The 26808-nt window shown below is 47.4% G+C and overlaps 1 protein-coding gene across 2 annotated transcripts in view; it reads left to right on the forward strand.

Annotated features, from left to right (window-relative positions):
• Positions 1-26808, forward strand: part of ADD2 (adducin 2) — a 109633-nt gene that overhangs the window by 57391 nt on the left and 25434 nt on the right. For both annotated transcript variants that reach the window (XM_056124817.1, XM_056124806.1), the window contains exons 2-6: positions 11823-11938; positions 13653-13885; positions 15578-15716; positions 22496-22647; positions 23074-23154. In XM_056124817.1, the coding sequence (XP_055980792.1) occupies positions 13688-13885; positions 15578-15716; positions 22496-22647; positions 23074-23154 (570 nt within the window). In that variant the 5' untranslated portion in view covers positions 11823-11938; positions 13653-13687. The remainder of the gene's footprint in view (positions 1-11822; positions 11939-13652; positions 13886-15577; positions 15717-22495; positions 22648-23073; positions 23155-26808) is intronic.

Consider the following 26808-nt stretch of genomic DNA (forward strand, 5'->3'; position numbering starts at 1 on the left):
CCTTATATCTTCAAGGCAGAATCCAAACTATACAGAATCACAGTGAGGAGTGGAAAGACAAACAATGCACCCTGTCTTTTTTGCCATCTTGTTTTCTGAATCTCCTATCTTGAGACTTTGGGAGGTCCCCACATGGGTGTTCTGTAGACCAGCAGTTCCCTTTGTGAGCCTTTGGGCTCCCTCACCCTTGAATATATTTTCTCCAACTTCCACGAGCCTCTTTTCCTCAGGACTTTGGGACCTTCCGCGTCACCCTCTCCCAAGTCCTTGTGGAGGTATGAATTCTCAGAGAAGAAAGGAAAGTTGAAGGACCTCCCCAACCCCCACCCCCAGTCCTGAAAGCAAATATCCTCATCCTTTTCTCTGATGCCCAGTTAATTAAAAAATCCCCAAGATAATCAATGAAACAAAAACAACAAAACAAAATTGACTTTAATGTACTAAGACCATTTCTAATTTATCTTCGTTTCTAATGACCAAGGATTTGGCTCATCACTAGACAGAGAAGATTGCATCATCTAATTGGCATGGGAGTCAAGGAGAGTCTGGACATAAAATTTAGTGGATTATACTTTTCTTTTCTAGTGAAGGCCAAGTGCTTTAAATTTTGACCGACAGAAAAAGCAGAACCAAGTGTTTCATGTTAGAACTTGACCAAGATGAAACTGTACAAAGTAAGTGCCATTGCTTTGAGGTACATTCTTGCCTGGAGGCAAAAGGTAGATATCAAGACCCCTTAAAAGTATCTGACCAGATTCTGAGATAGCCTGGGACATAAAAGAAGGAATGAGAGGATGTATCAAGTCAATTAGATCAACCTTTTAAGGAGTTTTTACCCACGTCACATGCAAGCTTGGTTGACCTTTTCACTTCTGAAGGAAGGTAGATTTGAAAGCTTCCCTTAGCAGTACATTCTGCTAGCTCAGCCTTGCTCTGTCAGTAGATCTGTCTGAATATCCCTTTGTCTCTCCCTCATTGCAGTCATGAGGTCTACATGCTTTTGTGATTTTTGACAAAAGTATCTGACATGTGGGGTAAAGCACAAGGTCATGACCTCCTCAGAACCCCAGGATTCACAATCTTCTATGAACAGTGTCCTCCCTATAAGCCCAGCCCCCAAACCCTTTGTTGGTCTTTGGAGAGCAGGAATTCTGAATCATGTCCCTTGGTGTCCCCAGAAACAAGACCCTGAATTATCCTTTTAGTTGCTGGCTATATCCTAAGGAATACAGAGCCTGGAATATAGAGAGTCTGGAATTGGGCTTTGGCCACAGCTGCTTTCTAGTTTTTCATCTTCTCACTGGCTCCTTGCTCACCTTCATTTGGAGACAGGGAGGGACTATGGTAGAGTGAGAGAACAGGTCTTACCCGGTCAGCAGTGGTGGTCTGATCAGGTCACTCCAGTTTGCTCACCTGAAGCCAGTTAGGTGGGACCTTCACCATAGCGCTGATGGGGGAAAAAAGACCTGGCAGCATTAACACTTATTTGTTTTTTTTTCTTTTTGGGTCACACCTGGCGATGCTCAGGGGTTACTCCTGGCTTTGCACTCAGCCCCATGCAAGGCAAATGCCCTACCCACTGTGCTATCCATCCCCTATTTGGGTTTTAATGGCCCACATTGTTGTAATTGAGGGATGCCTAACTTAGGACCTTCGTCTTAAAATGTGAACCCAGGGTTTCCAGTCCCCTGTTCCAATAAGCTCAGACACTTTTTTTTTAATTAGTGAAACATCATGAGGTACCACTGTAGACTTACAAACTTTCAAGCTCAGACACTTTCATCTCTGACTGTCTGATGTTAATTTTCAGATTCTGTGGATTCTGTGGAGTTAAACACAGCTAATGACCTTATCTGTCCCTCTGCTCATATTTGTATTCAGAGTTTTCTTTTGAGGAAGAGGTTGGCTAATACCTCAGGGACTATTCCTGACTCTGCTCAGATGTGACCCGTGAGCAAGCTCGTGGAACTATATGTGGTGTCAGCCACATGCAAGGCAAGCGTCCTCTCACTTTGGGACCATCTCTCTAGCCCCTGTATTCATATTGTGGGTCTTCACATGACTTGTGGGTCTCTAGCAGACAGAGGCTAAATATCTCTTTTGGGGAAACTTTCCTTTTGTGCCCAAGTCTGGTTCTTGTTCAGACTTGGGCACCAATAGTTACAGTGCTTGTAAGTAAGCGGACATGGAATTGATTCCTGCTGGCAAGAAAGAGTGGTGGCCCTTTTGTTCTGCATCAGCTTAATGGAAGAAAGCAGAAATGACTATTAGGTTGGGAACCCTCTGAGGGAAGACCTTTAAAACTTACTGGACTTCACTAAAAAGAGTATGTACCATGGAAGGTCAGAAATGAGCTCTTGGGGCTGGAGTGATAGTACAGTAGGTAGGAGTTTGCCTTGCACATGGCCAACCCAGGTTTGATCCCCGGCATCCCATATGGTCCCTTGAGCACTACCAGATGTGATTCCTGAGTGCAGAACCAGGAGTAACACCAGAGCATTGCCAGTGTGACCCCAAAAACTAAAGAGATATTCACTGTATCACTGTCATCCCGTTGTTTATCGATTTCCTCGAGCAGGCACCAGCAACGTCTCCTTTGTCCTAGCCCTGAGATTTTAGAAAGTGCCACATTTGAGGCTCTTTCAGGGTCAGGAGAATGAGACCCATCATTGTTACTGGTTTTTGGCATATTGAATACTCCATGGGGAGTTTGCCAGACTCTGCCGTGTGGGCAGGATACTTTTGATAGCCTGTCAGGTTCTCCAGAGCAAGAACTAGATAATAAGATGTCCCAGCTTCTGGGAGCTGGGTATTATAGTTTCTGGGTCTTGGCCGTTGATGGGATTACACGGGCTGGAGGCAGTTGGTGGATGTAACGCCTATATACTGGAAGATGGGGGATCTGGGTGGAGGAGGCCCAGTCCCAATTCGAGCAGGCTTAGTGATCTACACCCCAGGTCCCGCACACCTGAGTTCCTCTGCCAGTTCCTTCATACGTGAGGCTTGTCCAAATGGGTGGAGAGTGGTTTTAAGCATGGCTGTGGCTGGAACCAGAGGTCTTCAGCTGCCGGGGCTCTGCTCGGGGTGGGGAGGGAAACTCAACCCACCCTCCTCCAAGGGGCCCCAGTGAGGAAAGCCAGGCACTCTTCATAAATGAGCTCTTCATAAATAATCAGGGGTTAAAGAATTTTTTCAGCCAAGGGATTTTTGGAGACAGAAGGCTCGCTCTCTCTCTGGCTCTCTCTTTCTCTCTCTTTCTCTCCCTCTCTCCTCCCTCTCTCTTGTTCTCTAGCTCTCTCACTCTTTCATTTGCTCTCTTGCTCTCTCTCTCTCTCTCTCTCTCTCTCTCTCTCTCTGTCTCACTCCCCTTGTTCATCCTTTCTCCCTTTCTTCATTTAAACTATTTTCTGACTTCACTGATCACAGCAGTTAGTACCTAATGTGGAACTTTGGGAAATTCAGAGGCTCATGAAGGCGAGGCTGATAAGCTCAGCCCACGAGCTTTCCTTTATCTGGGGAGCGCAGTCAGGGTGTGGCCGAGGACTCTCTATTCACTGGCAGAGGGGCCGTGCAGGAGGCCAGGCAGGATCCTCCATCATTGTCACCAACACTGGGAAGTCTCTTTCAGCGATCGGTGAGTTGAGCTCTGGCTTCAGACCCACAGCTTAGAGCAGTGGCTGAGCTGTCCTTGGGGAGAGGGTCGGACAGCAGAAGTGGCTCAGCCTGGGCCAGCCACATGCTTGGGGAGCAGCTGGCAAATAATAGTTGCAGCATCTTTCCATTTGGGGCTCTTGGTGCTGGATTCTACAGCCGCTCTGTTCCCATCTGTCTGCTCCTCCCCCACCCCCCCCACCCCCACTGAAAGGGCAGGAGCGGGACACCTGCCTCTCCTTTCCTTGGTGCCGGTGGTGCTGAAGCAGATCTGCCAAAGGGTCAGTCAGCTTGGCAGGTTGGAGTCCACTCTGAGACCTGATCCCCTCCTGCTGCAAATGAGAGAGAGAGAGAGAGAGAGAGAGAGAGAGAGAGAGAGAGAGAGAGAGAGAGAGAGAGAGACATGAGCTTTCCTCCTGCAGTGGTGCCTAGCCGGGCTGGTGCTCTGGTGCTGCTGCCATGAGTTGCACCCCCCAGCTGCTATCCTGGGAGGCTGAAGCCAAGTGGACTCAGCTGAACAGGGGCTAGGTTAGGGAGAAATGCAAACTAGACATGTGGAGAGGAACTTCTGGGTGCCCTGAGCACGGAGCGGAGGGGTGGGGGTGGGGGTAGGGGTGTGGGTGGGTTTGCTGGAGGGATGAGGTGAGAGATACCTAGAAGAGCAGGGCCCAGAATATGTACTTTATATGGCATCAGGTTTATGAGTGTGTGAACTGTAGCAGATACTTTAGATTCTGCTTGGAAGTAGGCTAGAAGGATGGCTGCCGGAAGAAGCCCAGCCATTTGGGTTCTTTAAGAACATTTTGTTCTTTTCTTCCTGTAGAATGGTTTGTTCTGCAGGAGATGGTTTAGGCCCTAGTACACCCCCATGCAGGGGCCATTGACACTCAGCATCTGACTTCAAAAGGGCCTCTCTAGGGGTCTGCCTGTCTCCCCCCCCCCCCCCACTCCTTTAGTACCCTGAGTTCCCATGGGTCCTTTATCACCTCTGGTCTAACTCCTCCCAGTTCATTGTCCATTAACTTTTGGTTTAATTAGCACTTATGCAGCATTTGCCTGGCACCAGGCCGTTTGGCAACACACAGAATAGAGAAATGCCCAAGACACAGGCCCTCACCCTTAGAGGCTCAGAGTAACAGATGCTGCTGTCGAGCTTGAAGTAGAGAGAAAGGGGAAAGGGGCCCCTGAAATCTGAGGGACAAGTTGAGGTGGGGGTAGGGTAGGGATTCCCGAAAGAGAAGATGGATAGAGGTGCAGGGAGAAGGAGAGAGGGAGGCGGTTCCAGGCAGAGAGGAATGGGACAGAGGCCTGGGCCTGGGCAGCACTGATGGGCAGGGGGTGGGGGGCAGGATTGGCACAGGGGCTTTGTGTTCCGCTAAGAGTGGCACCACATTCTAGCAGGTAGAGATCCTGGAGAACAAGGAGGAGGGCTCAGGGGAAAGGCCTGGGGTCCCCAGCTGGATAGATCAGGCAGGGAATCCCTGCATACACTGTGTCCTTACCTACGAGAGAGTCTGTCTTCCTTCATGAGTGACCTGAGTCCCTTCTGGGGACAAAGGACGTGTCCTTTTGCTAGATACAAGTCACAGCTTAGGCACTAGCAAGTCAAGACGGGGAGAGTCATGCCCAGCGTCTACTTCACAGCTGGATGTGGCGGCAGCTGCCAGGGGAGGGGAGAATGAGTGTGCCAGGTAAGGGCACAATGGACCTGCCCGCCAGGTTGCTTCTCCCGTTTGAGCTGATATCCAGATGAGTGGAAGGAGGCCCCTCTGGCAGCTGGGCAGGAAGAGCAGAGAGAATGGTTCCTGGAAGGTCTCTGAAGTAAGGGATCAGTCTTGGTGGAGGTGAGGGTGGAGGGGAAGGGGGCTCATGAGTACTGAAATGCCAAGTCCTGGGCTCAGTGGGAAGGAAGGGCCTCCAGAGGGCTCAGGCACTGCGCCCTGTGAATTCTCCCCTAGTGGGGGGATGTCTTCCTGCCTACTCTGTCCCAGAGCTGGGGTTGGGCAGGAGCAGGGGAGTCAGGGGTGCTCAGGCTCTGGGTAGACAAGCACCCTACCTCTGAGCAAGTACAGGGGGGTACCTGTAGTCACCTGCCATTTCCCCACTCACCTTTCAGTGATGGATCTATTGAGGAGCTCGAGTCCCAGATTCCTTGAATGGTGTCTCACCCTTGTTGGTAAAATACTTAGGTTGCTTCTTCAGTGGTCCATGATAATGTGTTATACCTTCCTCTCGGATGTGAGGAGTCAGGAAACTCTCCAACCCTCCTCTCACTTTCTGGGGTGGCACTGTTCAGCGTGCTTCTGTGCCTTGGGCTGCCACTGAGCACTGAGCAGCACCTGAGTTTTGTGGTGAGTAATAAAGGATTGGGGGAGGGGCCTGTCAGCTCAGGGCTTCTTGCAACAATGAGCTCCACTTTCCATTCCCTCCTTGCAAAGCCAAGCTGCCATCCTCTGGGCCTCTTGGGTCAACACCCAGAAAAGGGATTTTTCTAGTTCCTCTTTTTGAAGGGAATTTCTGTGCCAGTTATAATTACATTTTATTATAATTTTCTTGTAATTTTTACTGTAGCACTGTAGCACTGTCCTCCCATTGTTCATTGATTTGCTCGAGTGGGCACCAGTAATGTCTCACAACAAATTGTGAGACTTCTTGTTACTGTTTTTGGCATATCGAATACATCACAGGGAGCTTGCCAGGCTTTGCCGTATAGGCAAGATACTCTCAGTACTTGCCGTGCTCTCTGAGAGGGGTGGAGGAATCGAACCTGGGTCAGCTGTGTGCAAGGCAAATGCCCTACCTGCTGTGCTATCACTCCAGCCCATGTTATAATGAATGTAAGTTATTTGAGGACCTGCCGTCATAACAAAGACTAGAGCAAGGAGACTCAATTAGAATTTAGAAAGAGGCCTTAAGTAATTTCTGCTTGAGTCCCAATCAAATGCTTTGAATCTCTCTATAGAGACTGTTGCTCAAGCAGGTACATGAGGAACTGTAATTTTTACATTTATTTTTAATTTTTATTATTTTTAGCCAAGTCATCTTTACAATTTTATAGTGGTAGGGTTTCATGCATACCACATCCCAGCAGCATACTCTGCACCATTGTGTCTATTCCCCCTCCCCATATATTGTCTCTAGGTCACCCCCATAGTGCTCCCAAGCCTCAACACTCTCTCGCCTAACCCCAACCCCCTCCCATATCTTACTGCAATGGCGAGTTTCATTCTGTAGAAGGTTCTTAGTTTCTATTACTTTTGGGCATTTGTTATTCCCCTACATGTTTCTTTATATCACACATATGAGAGAGGTGTCTGTCCTCCTTCTGGATGACTTCACTCAGCATGAGACTCTCCAGTTCCCTCCGCATAGTGGCAGCTTGCATGATTTTATCTTTTCAACTACAGCTGCCCAGTATTCTATTGTGTATAGGTAGCATAGTTTCTATATTCAATTATCTGTTCTTGGACACTTAGGTCGTTTCTAAATTTTGACTCTTATGAATAGTGTGGCAATGAACATAGAAGCACATATGTCTTATCTGAATAAAGGTGTCTTTTTTGGGGGGGGGGCCATACCTGATGATCCTAAGGGGTTTCTTCTGGCTCTACACTCAGAAATTACTCCTGGCAGTGTTCGGGGGACTGTATGGGATACACGGGACCAAACCTGAGTAGGCCACATGCAAAGCAAGCATCCTCCCTGTTACAATATCTCTCCAGCTCTTGAATAGAGTTTTTGGGGCCTTCGGGTAGAAGCCCAGAAATAGAATTGCTGGTTCATATGTATGTTAAATTCTTAGTTTTTTGACAAGTATCCATACTGTTTTCCAAGAAGGTTGGACCAGTTGACATTCCCATCAGTAGTGGATGAGGGTTCTTTTTCCCCCCACATCTATGCCAATATTGGTTATTTTGTTCTTTTTGATATGTGCCAGTTTCATTAGTATGAGATGTTGCTTTGATTTGCATTTCCCTCATGATAAGTTGTGTAAACTCAAAAAAGGCACAGCAGCGGCAGCGGTCTGTCTGTCCCACCGCCAGCGCCAGTGTTTGGTAGTCTCATCTGCTTCCCCTGTTCCGGGGAGGTCGGTGGCTATGGGCAGGCGAAGGAAGGAAATGAGGGACAGGCTGCTTGGTCTTAGTTGCAGTTTATTCCAATCCTCTCTCCATTCATTCCTCTCTCTCCTCTGCCGCTTTCTGCCCATTCCTACAGTCTCATTATATCCCACAGCCTGAGGGATTGGGGTAACAATTACACATAGGTGCAATCACAATCAATAGGGGTAGAGTTCTCTCCCTTGGGGACATCCGCTCCTAGGACAGATCAATCCACCTTAGAGCGGATTCCCCTGGGTGTGTTTCTCCTCTCCTTGTCTAACAAACATATAAGCATATATAATATAAATCATTTTGTATGGATACAGTAAGAAATACCTTAAACTTATAGAATTGCCCTCCTAGGGCCATCTCGATCTCAGACTACAGTGCTTAGGACAGATAGTCTTTCCCATCTCTAGCAGGGTCCTAGTCTCGTCGTTACTTTTGGATCATGACAGCATTTGTCTATGATCAAACTCTTAACTTATAGTTAAGAATCGTGGCACTTTGGCCTGGCCCATTTCGATGCCAGAGTAGCCCACCACTTGCCCTGGGTCCATTCAGTACCTCGTCAGGACCCTGCTTTTGGGGTGTTAGGAACCAAGGGCAACTGAGGCTTAAGTCGAGAAAGCAGATGCTCGGGAGTGAATAATATTCAAAGCCAATTAAATCCTAAGTTACAAAAACATAATATTAACCGTCTTTCTGTATCTATACAAAAAGGATATTGCATTAAAGTAAACTATTCAAAAGACATAAGGAGAGGAGAAAGGCAGTATTTCACTCATACATATAAAATCATAGATTTCTGAGGAATTTAACCTTACAAGTTAACAGAGTCTGATTAGGGGAAAAAGCTGATTAACTGGTGGGGGAGGAGAGAATAGGGAAGAATTTACAGATAAACACAATGGAATGGAAGTGCCTCAGGAGCACTGTAATATACCTGAGTTCCTCGTGTCAGGGGGGAAGGGCAAATCAATGTTAAGCCTAAAATATTTGGAGCTATATTCCAACAATAAGTGATGCAGAACTTATTTTCATATACCTACTTGTCATCTGTATGTTTTCTTTGAGGAAGTTTTTGTTCATCTATTCTTTCCAAGTTTTTTATTTTTTTTATTTTTTGCTTTTTGGGTCATACTGGCGATGCACAGAGGTTACTCCTGGCTTTGCACTCAAGAATTACTCCTGGCAGTGCTCAGGGGACCATATGGGATGCTGGGAATCGAACTGGGTGGGCCACGTGCAAGGCAAATGCCCTACCCACTATGCTGTTGCTCCATCCCCTTTTCCAAGTTTTAATGAGGTAGATTTGTTGTTGTCATCATTAAGTTTTACCAGTGCTCCATATATCTTGGATGTTAACCTTTTTGTCAGATGGGTGGTGGGCAGATGATTTCTCCCAGTCTGTGGGGCGTCTTTTTATTCTGGTCATTGTTTCTTTTGTAGTACAAAAGCTTCTTAATTTGATGTAATCCCATTGGCTTATCCTTACTTCCACTTTCTTGACCATGTATCTTTGGTCTAAACATGGCTTTTAAAATAAAACTTTGTTTAAACATGGCTTTGAAAATAAAAATTTCTTTCAAGTTCGTTTTTAAGAACGTCTCAGTAGTCCTATAAATTAATCAGCACCTAAAGATGCTGCAGAGAGACTAGCTCACATCCAAAAGAACAAAAGCAACAGGTGTTGGCGCGGATGTGGCGAGAAAGGGACCCTCCTTCACGGCTGGTGGGAATGCCGACTGGTTCTGCCCTTTTGTAAAACAGTATGGATGATTCTCCAAAAATTAGAAATTGAGCTCCCATTTGACCCAGCAATACCACTCCTGGGAATATATCCCAGAGAGGCAAAAAGTATAGTTGAAGACGCCCTCCTCCCTCTGGAAAGAAAGATGGCGGCCACATGGGAGCCTTGTGGACAGCAGGTATGAGCCGGGGGTGTGGGGGCGACTAAAACCTCATGGGAAGGGGGGCGTTCCAGTCCGTCCTTCACGCCCTACCGAGGTCACCAGTCGCCCCCCATGAGCGGCTCTCCAGCACAGCCACGGCCCCAGAAGCACAAGGACTTAATGCAGAACCCAGCAGCTTGGAGCAGAAAAGTGAACGGACTATGAGTTGATCCAGCCCATCAAGTCTGCCGGAGGGGAAAGGGTGTTGCCCCATTCGCCCTCTCCTCTCTGGAAAGAAAGATGGCGGCCACATGGGAGCCTTGTGGACAGCAGGTATGAGCCGGGGGTGTGGGGGCGACTAAAACCTCATGGGAAGGGGGGCGTTCCGGTCCGTCCTTCACGCCCTACCGAGGTCACCAGTTGCCCCCCACGAGCGGCTCTCCAGCACAGCCACGGCCCCAGAAGCACAAGGACTTAATGCAGAACCCAGCAGCTTGGAGCAGAAAAGTGAACGGACTATGCATTGATCCAGCCCATCAAGTCTGCCGGAGGGGAAAAGGTGTTGCCCCATTCGCCCTCTCCTCTCTGGAAAGAAAGATGGCGGCCACATGGGAGCCTTGTGGACAGCAGGTATGAGCCGGGAGTGTGGGGGCGACTAAAACCTCATGGGAAGGGGGGCGTTTCGCTCCGCCCTTCACGCCCTACCGAGGCCACCGGTTGCCCCCCGCAAGCGGCTCTCCAGCACGGCCACGACTCTAGAACACAGAAACCAATTTCTTAACTATCTGACTTTCAGTAGAAATACTTCCAGGGTCAATAGGTAAAATAGCAGAAATCCAAAACCAACATTTAATTCTTGAACCCAGCTGTAGAAAGCAAATCACTTCACAATGCTTTTTCAGCATGTCTGATTGGGGGGGGGGGGTAAACTCTAAATAATAGTGGTGAATCTTTTATTGAAACAATGAATCTAATCAAAGCAGATAGAGTGTTAACTAGAATTCATCTGCCTCACAGGGACGGGGAGGGGTGGGGGGTGGGGTTTTATTGGGGTTCTTCATGGTAAAAAATAAGTATTGGTAAAGGGAAATGTGTTTGATATTTGCATGACTGAGACATAAACCTGAAAGCTTTGTAACCTTTCCCACAGTGATTCAATAAAAAAAAAAAAGTATAGTTGAAGTGACATCTGCACTTGTTTGTTCATTGCTGCACTGTTTACAATAGCTAGAATCTGGAAAAAACTTGAGTGCCCGAGAACAGATGACTGGTTAAAGAAACTTTGGTACATCTACACCATGGAGTACTATGTAGCTGTTAGAAAGGATGAAGTCATGAAATTTACATACAAGTGGTACTACGTGGAAAGTATCATGTTAAGCAAAATGAGTCAGAAAAAGCGGGATACACAGAGAAAGATTGCATTTATCTGGGGAACATAAAGCAACAAAATGGGAGACCAACACCCAGGAATGGCTGCGATAAGTACCAGGAGGTTCACTCCATGGCTTGGAGGTCAGCCGCACATGCTGGGGGAAAGGGCAGCTCAGATATAGAAGGGAGCACCAAATAAAGGGTGTTGGGAAGATCCACCCAGGATGGGAGATGTATGCTGAAAGTAGACTATAAACCAAACATGATTGCCACTCAATGCCTCTTTTGCAAACCACAGCACCCAAAAGGTAAAGGTAAAAGGTAAAGGCTCTCCTGTTGATCGTCGATTTGCTCGAGCGGGCCCAGTAACGTCTCCATTGGAGACTTTGTTGTTACTGTGTCTGGCATATCGAATACTCTCGGTAGCTTGCCGGGCTCTCCGAGAGGGGCGGAGGAATCGAACTCGGGTCGGCCATGTTGGCCGCTTGTAAGGCGAACGCCCTACCCGCTGTGCTATCGCTCCAGGGAATACCCTGCCACAGAGGCAGGGTGGGATGGGGGGATGGGGGGTGGGAGGGATACTGGGATTAGTGGTGGTGGAGAATGGGCACTGGTGGAGGGATGGGTACTTGATCATTGTATAACTGAAACCCAAGCACAAAAATTTGTAAGTCCACAACTGTACCTCATGGTGTTTCACTAATAAAAGTTAAAAAATTTTAAAAAAAGATGCTGCAGAATGGTGTGAAGAGTCACATGGTATGGACAAGACCCTGATTTTGGTCCTGCTCGTGTTTTCCAGTTTCCGCCTGGATGCTGAGTGCCTGTAGTGTGGTCTTTGTTCCCGAGTGTGGAGCCAGGCGTGCAGGCCAAACGCCAAGAAGAGGGAGGCAAGGACAAGGCTGGCCCAGCCTCCTGGTAAGGAGCCATTCATGTGGGTGGTTACGAGTTAGGGAGGGGATGAGGCAGGCTAGATCCAACTCACATCAACTCCCCCAATTCTGCTGATTCAAGAGCTACCTTGGAATTTAAAGGAACTTTAAGGTGACTAGGCCAACCCTCTCTCCTCCCCAAAGAAGCCAGTCTCCCTCTCCAGCCCTCTGATTTGGAGGTAAAAGCTCAGTGGCAGCCTCCTCCATCTTCCCTGATTGAGCAACTCCTACTGGTGGAAAGTTCTTTAGACCCTCCCTCCACAAATACTTTCTGCTCTGGCCTTTTGTGGATTCTAAGCAAACAGCCTAATCTCTTCACTTACAAGGCAGCCCAATAGATGTTTGGAGAAAGTTGTATAGGGGAAGCATAGAACCCGGACCAGAGGTAGTCCTGACTGGGATCCTGACTTCATTTGCATCTGCATGGGCTCAGGCAGTTTCTTGGTGTGATTCATGTCTCTGAGAAACAGGAACAATCCTGTCTGTCTTGTGGAGTGGTCCCCGGAATGGAAAGAAGCCACAAATAGAAGCTGCCGGGTGCTGTTCTGTCCCCAGCTCTTCGGATGCCATCTGGGTGTTCTAGAATTCAATCCTGACACTAAATTGCTCTGCATTAAAGAACATTCAGTGAACACCCACAAGTAAAGGGGCCAGGTCCTCACAAGACAGCCCCATTTCAGACACCAGCTACAACTAGGATCTCAGACCACATGTATTTCTGACCAACTTGACTATATACCTGGGGCTTTTCACACCCCCAGTCAATCTCCCTGATTCCTGAGAAACTCAACAGATTTCTCTGAAAGTGATCATGACCTTGTTATACAGGATGCCACTCAGGCACAGTCAAAGCAATGCACAGGGCAGACTTTTATGGGGTTTTAGGCACAGTGCAGAGCTTTGAGTCATCTCCTTGTGGATTCAGGGTATCACAAGCCCCAGCACAGAGATGTGCTTGCCAGCCTGGGTGCTCCCCCAAACTTCAGTGTCCACAGATTTTTAGTGGGAGGGTACATGGTTGAGAGGGACAATTAGTTCGTAGGCGTAATTGATTCATCATCTGCCACTGGAATGAATTCTGTCTCTAGCTCTTCTCCCATCTCACCTGCCCTCCCTCCTCCCCTCCCCTTCAGACCTCCCAACTCCTCTTCACTCCCTATCCCCCACCATGACTGGGGCAGGGCTGAGTTATAACTCTTTAAGGGAGTCTAATTCCTCCCTGCTCATCAGGTGTGGTGAAAGGGGCTCATTATGAGTGACAAGAGACCTTCCTATTATCTTTAGGACATGGTAGAATGCCCTCATGGGGGTTTCTGGTATTTTCCGTGAGAGTCACAGGCAAGATGCCCTCCAGGAGGTCCTGCCCAGCAGAGGCATCGCTGGCACCTTTGATCTCGGCAGCCAGCTCCCCATTCGGGGAAGTGCAGGGTGACATGGTCCCAGCATCTGGCCAAGTGGGGAGGTGGTGGATCGGGGCACTTGCCCCTCCTCTCCCCCCCAACCCCCGCCCTTGGGCCCTGGTGATGCCTCAGCCAACAACCAGCCCTGTCTGCATCGTGCCACGTTCTGTGGGCCCGTCCTGGGAGTGACAGCATCACTCTCGGGATCCAGCCAGCACCAACGCCTCTGCCTGGGGAAGCGTGTTCCCCGACTGAGAGGCCCCTGCTGCCCGCCCACCGTCCTGGTGTCTTTCTCTGCAGGCGTTCAGGAGTGCCCTGGAAAAGCCTCCAGGAAAATGAGTGAAGAGTCGGCCCCCGAGGCTGCCTCCGAGGCTGCCTCCCCACCACCTGCACAGGGCCAGCAGTACTTCGACCGCTTCTCCTCCGAGGAGGACCCCGAGTACCTGCGCCTTCGCCACCGTGCAGCTGACCTGCGGCAGGACTTCAACCTGATGGAGCAGAAGAAGCGCGTCACCATGATCCTGCAGAGCCCGGTGAGCTCGGCCACCCTGTCCTGGCCCCGCTGCCCAGCGACTTGAGACTTGAAACTTGTCTGACAACTGGGGATGTCTGACTCGCTCCCCAATCCTTGGAAGGTGGCACAACTTGGTGTGGCTTGGGGGAGTGGGGTGGGAGCCGGGAGGTCAGAGAGATGAAACCCCGCTTCAGTTTCTAGTGCTGAACCCCGATTTCCAGTCTTCCCACCTCACCAAAAGCTGCCACTGACAATTTTGTTTTTACCAGAGTCTAGCAGGAGGCTCCCTGTGCAAGTTTGGGGCTCCCCCTTCTCTGAACACTACAAAGAATTCACTAACTGAACAGAAACGACTTTGACACCCCCTCCGAGTGTGAGTGGAGAGGAGGGTTCCAGAGAGCGAAGGGCACCAGGTCGGGGAAGAGCCACAGCTGAGACTTAGTCTTGGGGTCAGCTGCTGTGGCCAGGCAGGGGGCTGTGAGGAGGACAGTGTGGACCCAGTACACCACCTTAGGAAGAGGGTCTGGAGGAGCAAGGGGGACACTGAGCTCCGTAGAGAAGGGGGAAGGGGGATCCTCAAGAAATGGTGCAGGATCCCAGCGGGAAGCTGGTGTTCCCAGATGCCGGCTGGAATGGGCCCAGGACAGGGGCCCAGCTCTGTCTCAGCCCCTGCCCTGCTCAGTGTCCCATCCCTGTGCCACTGGGCTTTGGGGAGCCAGGGCATGTGTTAGACTGTGGCCGGCCTTGGTAGTGAGTACTCTGGCCTCCTCACAGAGGAATTGGGACTTGAAGTGGAGATGACAGGTGACACTGTGGGAAAGTCTGGAAGATGCCGGATGTTTACACAGGGGGGTGAGGCGACTGACTGCCCACTCTCCACCCCCCAGTATGTGGTTGGAGAAGTGGCAGCGTTAGCACCCCTACATTGGGGGGCCTGAGTGAAAGGAATTACTCTCAAGAAGGAGATAGGGGAGGAGGAGGTCCCACATATGTCCTTTGATAGGTTGCTACCAATAAAAGTGGGTTCCTGGTTTCCCTAATTGGAACCTGGTCCCCCTGGGCATTGCTGCTGCCCCTGGTAGGCAGGCATGCCTGATTGATGACTGGGGTCTGAAAAGCGGAACCTAGATTAAGAGGACCCTAGAAGTGGATGCCTTGTCAGAGGCAACCAGATCAGTCCTCAGGTCGGAAAACCTGGATCCGTCCAGGGGCCTAGACAGCCATAGGCATGGCTGGTGGGGAGGCATGTGGCACATATCTGTGCAGAGGGGTCCTTGCCCTAACTTAGACCCAAGAAAGACCTGGAGTGTTGGGGCTGGAGCAATAGAACAGCGGGGAGGGTGTTTGCCTTGCATGTGGCCACCCGGGGTTTGATTCCCAGCATCCCATATGGTGCCCCAAGCACCTCCAGGAATAATTCTTGAGTGCATTGCCAGGTGTGACCTAAAAAAGAAAAAAAAAGACCTGGAGTGTAGACTAATCCCTAGGGGGGCAATGGAACAGGATCCTGTGACTTCCCACAGCGCTGTTTAGGGGCTCTGTGGACTTGTCCAGTGTCCTCTGGAGCCTATAGATCCTGACTGTGGTCCTATTCTTGCTGGTCAGGGGCCAAGGGTGGGGTGCTTGGAAGGGCTCCTTAGTTGACTGAGGGGGACCTTGGTCTCCCACATGAGATGGGGGGAATCAGCACCCTGTCGGGGGTCCGCTTCAGTCTTTCAGGGAGGAGCTGGAAGGCCTCATCCAGGAGCAGATGAAGAAAGGGAACAATTCCTCCAACATCTGGGCCCTGCGGCAGATTGCGGACTTCATGGCCAGCACCTCCCATGCGGTCTTCCCAACATCCTCCATGAGTACGTAGGGCACCGGGGAAGCTGCCGGAGCAGAGGTGGCAGGGTGGGGGGCGGGGGGGGTGGGGGTGCAGCGAGGAAGGAGCCATTTGGTTGCCAGGTTACCAGTGAGCTGCGATTGCATTAGCAGACCTAGGGGAGCTAAGCAGATGTCAGAGGCGTCTAACTGCTTCAGATACTGCTTCAAGAGTTAAAGACCCCACAGCCCCCTCTGCCCCTGCCAGGAGAATGATCCTCCCTGGAGCGGGTGGGGGTGGATGGAGACTGAGGGGGAGAACCAGGTTCCGGGGCTGCTGGGGTAACATGTGACACTGGCAGGCTTCTCTGGGGACGCAGCCTCCCTCACCCACCCTGTAAGTGGATTTGCACAAAGGGAAGAGCTGCAGGCGGGTCCCTGAGGAAGCCTCTGCTCAGCCTCTGCTCAGCGAGAGAGAATTCTGCTCCCTGTTACTTGGGCACAGAACCTCAGGTCCTAGCACCATCCTGATTCAGGCAGCTCTTTCCCTGAACCCCTGAAGCCACTCCTTCCGAGTGAGCAGGGTGATGGGCTTGCAGGAGGCAGGGGAAGGGGGAAGACTGAGTGAGGCCCCCTGCTAGGCTCTGAAATCTGCCCCAAACCTTTAAGAAACAAGCATTGAAAAATAAATTCACTTGAAAAAAACAAGGTGAATACGGGATTAGGATTGAAAACTAGGAATATATTCCAGAAAGGAAATGAAAATCACCATTACCAGTACTTGGGTATCTATCTCTAGCCTTTCCCCCTTTCTTTTAATGATTAATTTTTTTAGATTTTTGGATTTGGGGCCTCATTCAGCTGTGCTCAGTACTTCCTCCTGGCTTTGTTCTCAGGCATCCCGCCTGGGGGACTCAGGGGACTGACCAAGGCATGCAAGGCAAGCCCCTTACTCACAGTGCTACTTGTCTGCCCCAGCCTTATTCTCTTTACATATATGTCACATGCAAACAAACAACTAACATACACAATTAATAGCCCTGCCATACCTTGATTATTATTTCACATAATAAGATGAGACTACATAATAAAATTTTGGCCAGACTTGTGTTATTCTGTGACATGGCTGAATATATTATTATTTAATCCACTCCCACTTTAGGGACTTAGGTTTTTTTTTGTTTGTTTGTTTGTTTTGTTGCCATGAACAATTTCAATAAACTTTAAAAAAATTGTTTTCCTAGGGCATGCTGATTTATTGGTTATAACTTTAATAAATTAGAAGAATAATATAAATTTATTTTTCATCTCAGTAAAATATGTCAAAACTGAAACTACCAATAATGATCTCACTTAGGGATAAATGCGTCTACCATTTAGGTATTCATTCATTCTTTCGTTATTTCTCATTTCTCTCATGTTGTGTGTATGCTCATGTGAGCAATTTTCTTTCTTTTTTTTCTGATAGGAAAGGCATTTTTAAAAACTTTAAAAAAATTTTCCCTTTACAGCTTATATAAACACTGTAGTTTGCAAAGTTATTCATGCTGATTTGTTACAGACATTCGATATACCAACACCAACCCCACCTCCATTGCACCTTCCACCACCATTATCTCTTAATTTCCCAACCACCTCTTAAGCCTGCCTCCATAACAAGCCCTTGGTAATTTATTTTATATTTCTTTATATTTATAATTTGCTAAAAGAATGATCAAAATATGTTTCCTCAGAAGAAAGTTAGTGGAGAATTGTGTACCTCACCATGGAGCTATTAAGCCCTTGTATAATGTTGTTGTACTAAAATGTTGTTACAAGTTAAGGCTTCTGTGTTGATATTTTGTTAATTGAGATTGGATACTTTCTACATTAGATCTTATCCAATCTGGCGTGCTATTCCAGGTTTATCAGTTGTTGTTGTAGAGTTTGAGGTGTAGTGTAGTCATGAATGCGGTCACACTCTAGGAAGAAAGTCAAAAAATTTTTTCCCCTTTATTTTATTTTATTTTTTTACAGTTGTAAATTTATAATTTTTTGTGCTTTGGTTTCAATTATACAATGATCAGATACCCATCCCTCCACCAGTGCCCATTTTCCACCACCATGGATAATATCCCCCCCACCCCCATCCCCCATCCCCTCCTGCCTCTGTGGCAGGGCAATCCCCTGTGTTCTCTCTCTCCTTTTGGGTGTTGTGGTCTGCAAAAGAGGCATTGAGTGGCAAACATGTTCAGTCCATAGTCTACTTTCGACATGCATCTCCCCTCCTGGGAGGATCCTCCAAACATCCTTTATTTGGTGCTCCCTTCTCTATCTGAACCGCCCTTTCCTCTAGGATACCCGGCTGGCCTCTAAGTTATGGAGTAATCCTCCTGGTGCTGATCTCAGCTATTCTTGGGTATTAATCTCATACTTTGTTAGAAAGTCCAAAATTTTTAGTGAGGTGATAAAGTCAGAGTTAAATTTTTAACTGGGTGGCATTTTGGGGTGTGTGCATGACTGCCAGGACTTCTGAAAGTACAGGGAAACGGGGGGAAGTAGCCCACCCCCAATTCTGTGAAAACCTGGAGATTTTAGTCACAAAACCCACATACCTGAGTTTTTCAACAGATTAATTTCTGGATGAGGCTCATCCCAAGCAGTGGAGTCCAGCCATGAGCATGGCAGTGATTGTAGAGGATGGAGATTTTCATCTGCCAGGACTCTGTTTGGGCAGGTGCTGGGCTCATCCACGCCCCTCCAAGGTATTCTGGATGACTCAGCCTTGTGTGGGGTCCAGAAGAATATCTGCATCTTGTTGATCTCTTTTGAGATTTATTTATGAGTCTCTGGAAAGAGACTTACATGGTGCCAGAGGTGGTTCGTGTCTCAATAAATGTTTTTGTAGTCAGATACTCTACACCTGAGCTAGGTCCCAACAATAAGCATTCTTATAAATAAATTCGTGATTATATGATTATGTCAGTGGCTATTTAAAATAAAATTTTAATTTAATTTTTCTTCTGTAGTTGAGGTGATATGGTTACAATAGTGTTAACATTTGTTTGTATGAATTTACTGTGTCTTCATTTACAACAACCAGAATACCAAAGACTCTCCACTGCTGTCAATGGTTGTTTTCTTTTTCCTTTTCTCCTTTTGTTTTGGGGCCATACCTGGTGGTGCTACTTGTAGTTCTGTGTTTAAGGTTCACTCTTGGTGATACTCAGGCAACCAAATGTGATACTGGGGAGGAAACGGGTAGATCCCATGCAAGGGAAGCCCCTTTTATTTTTATTTACTTATTTATTTATTTCATTTTTAATAGTGAGACATCATGAGGTACAGTTGCAGACTTACACGTTTTTGTGCTTGGGTTTCAATTATACAATGATCAAATACCCATCCCTCCACCAGTGCCCATTTCCCACCACCACGGATCCCAGTATCCCTCCCACACCCCATCCCCTCCATCCCACCCTGCCTCTGTGGCAGGGCATTCCCTTTTGTTCTCTCTCTCTTATTGGGTGTTGTGGTTTGTAAAAGAGGGAAGCCTCTTTTAAACTCAATTCTATCTTTCTGACCCATTTTGTGTTTACTAAGAAATATCAGGTGTAGAATTGCTGGTTTGAAATATATTTATGTTTTAAATATTTTAGTGCATAATACCATATTTCCCCCAGAGAAAGTTAGATCCAGTTTACATTTGCACTTACAATAGAGTACTCTTTTCCCTCATCTCATTATCATCTGTTTCATCTTAATGATTTGATAAGTAAAAACTTATTTGTGCTTTAATGTGCATATATCTGATTACTAACAAGACTAGAGAAAGATGTATACATATGGGTGTGATTTTCTCTGTAAAAAATTGCCTATTAACATACTTTACCAATTTTCCTACTTGTACCATTTTTTTCTTACATGTTTTAAAATCCTTATGAAGTTTGGCAATTTCCCTCTTATCAGTCAGATACATTATGCTTTTCCCAGTTTTTCCTTTGTTAATTTGGTTCATGATATTTTTGCCTCATAAGTTTTTCATTTCCCTGTAGTTGGATTTATTGTTATTTCCATGTGTTATGTTTTTTATTAGATCCTTAAAAACACCTTACTCAAGTTTTTATCATTCTTTGGGACAAATGTTCTTAATTATTCAGTTGTCTAACTCTCTCAACTATTTGAAAAAGTTTGTTCTTTTGATTTTGTTTATTTTTTATGGTCCCTAGATTGAACCCAGTGCTTCAGACATGCAAGGCCTAAAGGTTCATTCTTTAAAATAACTTTAGTTTTGTCATTTCCCCATCTACTTAAAAACAAACAAACAAACAAAAAACTCCTTTTGGGATTTCAGTTGGGATATCCTTAAATGAATAGATCAATTTAAGGATATATATATATATATTTAATTTCCTATTAGAATGTGGGTTGGAGCGATAGCACAGCAGCAGGGCTCCTGGCAAGCTACCGAGAGTATCTCACCCGCACGGCAAAGCCTGGCAAGCTCCCCGTGACGTATTCGATATGCCAAACACAGTAACAAGAAGTCTCATGATGGAGACATTACTGGGCCTGCTCAAGCAAATCGATGAACAACGGGAGGACCGTGACCGTGTATTAGAATGTAAGTTCCATAGAAGAAAGGGAATCTGTTTTCTTTATGCACTGCTATATGCTAGCATAATGTTATTGATGTACAAAATTGTCTGTCACACGTTGGTGTTTTAAAAAACTAGTATGAGTGGATTTAAGTTTGTTCAGAAGTGAGGTAGGTCTTCTATTTAACAATTATTTAATATTCATTAGAAAAGTTTAGTGATTATATTTATATAGTCCCTATTCATTTCTTACGTTTATCCTGGAAATTATATGCATATTTGTCACTTGAATTGATTCTCCCTTCAGTTTTTCTTCTTGGTTCTATTTGTAATCTAGGGAAAGTAGCTTCTTATTGAATTCTTCTATCCTAATATCTGTTCAGTTAATTATTTTTTGTTTTATATACAGGAAGGTCATTTTATCTGCACATATAGTCATTTTGCTTCCTTTATTCCAACATTTTCCCCTTGATATATTTTTCCAGTTTTCTCACTGTTAGAACTCTGAGAACAGAGAGTTTAATAGTGCTCATCATTCTGTCTTGTTCTGAACTTAATGTAATTTCTATTTACCACACGAGTTTGAGATAGATAGTTATTCCATGTAATCTCATCGATGGTCAAGATCCAGAGGCTGTAAAACAAAGCTCCCGGAAGAGAATGATGCAGTTTCTTCCTCTCAGAGAGTCAGGCAAGCTACCGAGAGTATCCCATCTGAACAGCAGAGCCTGAAAATACGTCTTTTCAACCCGTGACATATTCGATATGCCAAAAAAGTAACAATAACGGGTCTCATTCCCCTGCCCCTAAAAGAGCCCCCAATATGCCATTGGGATATGCTAGCATGCGACAGAGACAAATGGAGATGTTACTGGTGCCGGCTCGAGCAAATTTATGCATAACGGGATGACAAGTGATACAAGTGATATTCTTTATCATATTGAGGAAAGATATTTTATTATAGTTCAATATAAACTTTTTCAGAAAAGTATATTGAGTTTTATAAAAGTGCATTTTAGTCATTAGTTGATTTTTCTTCTCTGTAACTACTGGTGTGATAAATTATATTAATAGAATTTTGAATATAGAACTTCTTTCATTCCTGAAATAAATTATTCCTGGTCTTGATGCATTATTTTAAAAATACACTTCTGGGGGCTGGAGCAATAGTAAAGCATGTAGGAGGCTTTCCTTGCACACAGCCAACCCAACTTCAATCCCCAGCATCCCATATGGTACCCAAACACCACCAGGAGTAACCCCTGAGCATTGCTAGTGAGGCCTCAAGCCAAAATAAAACAAAATTTAAAAGGTTAAAATACACTTCTGGATTTGATTAAGGACTAGATGCTACAATTTTATTAAGGGCTTTCATATCCATATTACAGTAAGATTGGTCAGAACTTCACTTTGGGGAAAGTGTTTAATATTGAGATGAATCTCAGTGATGCTAATTTTTTTTTGTCCTATGAAGTTTAAATAAAATAGGAAATCACTCTTTCCTTGAAAAATTTTTTTGGATTCTATTTATCATTATCCAACTCCCAGAGCTTGCATGATTTTTGTTTTTGTTTTTCTTTTTGGGCCACACCTGGCAATGCACAGGGGTTACTCCTGGCTTTGCACTCGGGGGACCATATGGGATGCTGGAAATTGAACCCGGGTTGGCCGCATACAAGTCAAACTCCCTACCTGCTATTCTATGGCTCCAGCCCTGCTTGCATGATTTTTATAGCATTTTCTTTCTTGGTTTCATTAGGATCTAAAACTATTTTGATATTTTATGAGTAGATTTTGGACAGATACCTTGCATGAAACAATCCACTTCAAAATTGTTAGAAACATTTAGAATATTTCTTTATGATTTCAACTCTTCCCTGGATGAACTAATGCCCAGTTCTCATTCCTGTTCGTGTATTTCCACTCTCCCTTTGTTGGTAGTAGTCCAGATGTTGACCCTTCATTCTGTCTTGAGTCTTGCCATGGTATTTCACCCGAAGCATACCATTCACTCTTCTTGGAATTAGCAGAGGACTATATTGGGCACAACTCTCCATTCTGTGGACTTTTCTCCCCAGGGATGAGTCAAAGAATGTTTAGTTCCATTCAGGGAAGGAATGGGACATGTCTCTTGTGCAGTGGCAGTGCTACTGAAAACTGGGCAAGAACTAAATCCAGGGAGGAATGGAGGAGCAGATGAGCTTGACCCCAAACACTGCCTCACCCCACCCTTCCCTGTCGCCCTCCAGACTTCTCCATGATGACACCCATCAATGACCTCCACACAGCCGACTCCTTGAACCTGGCCAAAGGGGAGCGGCTCATGCGGTGCAAGATCAGCAGCGTCTACCGCCTGCTGGACCTCTATGGCTGGGCTCAACTCAGCGACACCTATGTCACGGTGAGGAGAGCGTCTGCACGCGGCGCCCACAAAACCCAGAGACATCCTGATTCTTGGCTAAGGCGTGGGTGGTGGTCTTTGCTCGAAATGCACAGAGTCCTTCCTAGGTTCCTAACTTCCGTGATCCCCAGAAAGAAACGACCTGGGCCAGTGGGCACCCCTCTGGATAAGGCCCTCCTGGAGCCAGCTTCTAGTATTGTCCTCGACTGGAAGATTCCTCTGGCAGCACTGTTACCCTCATTCTCTATAAAGTCCAAGTCCTCTTGGCCCCTTACGAGTTGGGTGGAGACAAGGGCTTCTGGGGTCAGGGGATGGGGGGAAGATTTGGGTGCCATAGATTTAGGCCAAGAGAGGCTGTAAGCAGAAATGTCCTGGGAACTGGGCCCTCTTCTGGCTACTGAACGAATACGTGTGTCTTTCTCCTAGCTGAGAGTCAGCAAGGAGCAGGACCACTTCCTGATTAGTCCCAAGGGGGTGTCCTGCAGTGAAGTGACTGCGTCCAGCCTGGTAAGTGATGCCCACTCCTTCCCGAAATGACAACATCCCGCTCTGCTCCGCCACTCCCACCTGTCCTGTCTCTCATGGATCTCAAAATCAGGTGGGGCAGGGCAGACCCCGGGGTTCCGAGACACAGTGCCCAGTGTGGGATGTGCCTGAGGAGCCCCCTGTTTGGCACAGGAAGAGGGTGCTTAGGAGAAGGACCAGGAGATGGGCCTGGAGGACTCAGACTCCAAGTGCTGGGAGAGGGAGGCCTTCCTGGAGGAGATTGACAGTGGAACAGCAGCATGTGCTTGGTTCCGAGTTCCTGTAGTGCTGCTGCTGTCAGAGGGGCCTTCCAGACCCCCTTTTCTGTCCTGCTCCCTTTAGGCAGATACTCCCAGAAGTGGGTTTTACTCCGGGAAGATTTTTGGGAGGTACAAGGCAAGCTACCGAGAGTATTGGATATGCCAGACACAGTAACAACAAAGTCTCCAATGGAGACGTTACTGGGCCCACTCGAGCAAATCGACGATCAACGGGAGGGCCTTTACCTTACCTTACCTTACAAGGAAGGTGCTTGGAGGCAGGAGTCGCGGCTATTTTATCTTGGGGCCTGCAGGAAAAGCCACCCCAGCCCTGGAGAGACCCTCTGAGTTCGGGACTCACTTAACATGCAGGCTGGCCAAGTCAGGGGCTCCCTGGGAGGGGCAGGACCTCAAGGGCCACTGAAGCCACTTTGCAGGCAGGAGACAAGGATGCCCACCCAGGGTGCCTAAGAGACTGACACAGGGCCATCCTGGGAGGTGACCGTGACCACAGACAGGACAGTAGAGGCTGCATCCGATAGCCACAGTCTAGTGGAGGGACATTGATGCAGCAATCAGTTGGGAGACCAGGATGAAAACGGTTTTCTAGAGAGGCCAGAAGCTTGGGGACCTGAGGGAGGGACCCTGAACCTCGAGGATGCTAAAGAAGCTATGGGGGTGGAGGAGGAGCTTCCAGAGCTCAGCTGTGGTGCAGGAGAGGGGTCCTCGGAAGTCTGCACTATGTGCAGCCTTAGACCAGTGAGAGTCATTGGCCGACAGTGCTCACACTTCACCCAGGGCAGGCAGGCAGCAGATTGGGTCTGTGTTCAGAGGGGAGGACGGGAGGAGAATGGCGCTAAAGGCCCCGTGAGTGTGTTCTGGCTCTCTCTGGCTCCACACGCAGAGCCCCTGGCATGCTGAAATGCAGTGGGGGACTGATGGTTCCCCTGGCTGGAACTGCACTTAGCTAAGTGAACCCACCTGCAGTCAAGGCAGCTTGGGGTTGGGACTCTTCCAGTAAGCCAGGAAGGAAATTCTGTTGCCGGCATTGCCTTTTTCAGACCCTGTGATCAGTTGGTGATGGGACTGAGTTTGAATTGCTGGGGAGAGGGGCATGGTGAAAGAGAAGCTGCTTGTCCTAGGCCTGGAGGTGAGCTAGTCTAGAGATAACAGGATGGGAGTCATGACGTGGCACGTTCAGGATGTGTGTAGGCTAAGGGCTGTTGTGCACAGTGGTGCAGCAGGTGCACTGTACAAGGGAGCCTGGCTGTGAGGCAGAGGGGAGAATGCATGATCCAACCTATGTGGATGCTCAGGGTTTACTCCTGATTCTGTGCTCAGGGATCCTTCCTGGTGCTGCTCAGGGATCTAACTGGGGTTGGCTGTGTGCAAGGCAAGCACCTTCAACCCTGTAACTATCTGGCCCTAGTCCTCAGCTTTATTTAGGAGATCAAGTCTAGCATGTGAGTCCAGCCCCAGGGGTGCCCATTGCCAGGTTCACTAACAGCTGCAGGAGGTGACTGGGAGACCCGGGGTGGGGGCACATGCAGAGTGTGAGGATGGGGCTGGAGTCAGGATTGGGGTGATTTGGGGGCATGCTCCTGAGGAGGAGGGTTGTCTGGGACAGTGCCCTGAAGGGGTAGGGAGTGGAGTGAGACTGATGCTGTCCCCTTTAAAAAGCAGCAATGCAGCAATGTCTCCTGTCAGCCAGGAGGGGGCGTGCTTGTCACAGCTGGGTTAAACCGTGTCCTTGCCTGTGCTCACATGGGATTAGGAGGGAGGGGTCTTTTGTTTGATGGGATCTCTGATAATGCTGATGATGCGTTCCCTGAGATCTTTTAGAGTAGACAGAGAGCACCATTGCCTAACTGCTACCAGCCTCTCTCTGTCTCTCTTTCTCTGTCTCTCTCCTCTCTTGTCTCTCTTGTCTCTCTATGTGTGTGTGTGTGTGTCTCTCTCTCTGTGTCTCTGTCTTTGTCTCTCTGTCTCTGTCTCTCTCTCTCTCACACACACACACACACACACACATACACACACCCCAGGAGACTCCTACTAGCACCTAGAATCAAAAGCAGATAAGATTGGGAACTACTTTTCATTCGCCCTATATGACCTAAATGTTGTATGACCTAAATGGATGTTTATTGCACTATGATCCCCTTCATCTTTTTATTTAATTTTTTTTTAAATATCACAATATGCTAGCCTCCCGACCTCGTTATCTATGTATGCTTTCAGTTTCTGGAAGGCAGCTGGGATTTGTCAAGCATCAGGGGGTTCAATAATGTGTTTTGAGAGCAAGCACACCAGTGGGCCTACTTTGGTATAACTTTTGTTACTATAGTTTGTGAAAACCGTTCTATTTTATTATTTCTAATTCTTTAAAAAATTTTTATTATTATTATTATTATTTTGCTTTTTGGTGACACCTGGCTATGCACAGGAGTTACTCCTGGCTCTGCACTCAGGAATTACCCCTGGCAGTGCTCGGGGGACCATATGGGATGCTGGGAATTGAACCTGGGTCGGCTGCATGCAAGGCAAACGCCCTCCCCACTGTGCTATCATTCCAGCCCCTATTATATGTCATTCTTAATCTTTCACTGTGCTGATTTATAAATTAAACTTTCTTATAGGTGTGTATAGTGCATCTCCAACCCAGTGGTTTTCAGTCATCATCCATGGGCCGGTGCTGGTTCACAGTGTAGAAAGATTGAAAATCACTGGTCTACTGTCTTGGCTTTAACTGCCGCTCTGTGGACCCAGTGCAGGCCAGGTGCTAGAAGGTTGAAGAACACTGCTCAAGTTAATGTCATGAGACATTCTCAGAAGTGGCAACTTTGAGTGAAACAACATATAACAAACCAGTTCCACGGTAGGGCCCTTGAAATAGAAAAGGACTAAGTTCCTAGGGCATTCTTCTAGTTCCAGAAGCATCACCAAACTTCTAAATACTCGCATATGTCTGATACTAAACAGTCATTTGTATTCACTCATTCACTTTCCGACCCCCTTCATCTGTCTGAGTCCTGTGACTGTAGCCAGTCACTCAGGAACTGAGGGAGCCACCAGGAGAGGAACCTGCATCACAGGGCAAGCATGCTCCCCTCACCCTCAGTGCGGACAGCTTCCACGTCCCAGTAGACTTAACAGCACATGTTTGGGATGTGGGAGGAAAGCAGGGTGCAGACTCAGGGGTCCTAGAAGGTGCAAATGCCTGCACACACTTGGTCTTGAGAAGGCTTCTCTGACACCCCCAATCCCCTTATTTATCCTCCCATCATCATAGAGAATCAGTCATAGAGAATGATTCAGGCCGTGTTGAGTCTGGGGTCCCCTTCCCAGCCTGCTGAATCTGTTGACTCTGTTCTAGCGG

The sequence above is a fragment of the Sorex fumeus genome, unplaced genomic scaffold, assembly GCF_029834395.1.
Source record: "Sorex fumeus unplaced genomic scaffold, SorFum_2.1 ptg000006l, whole genome shotgun sequence".
Lineage (NCBI taxonomy): Eukaryota > Metazoa > Chordata > Mammalia > Eulipotyphla > Soricidae > Sorex > Sorex fumeus.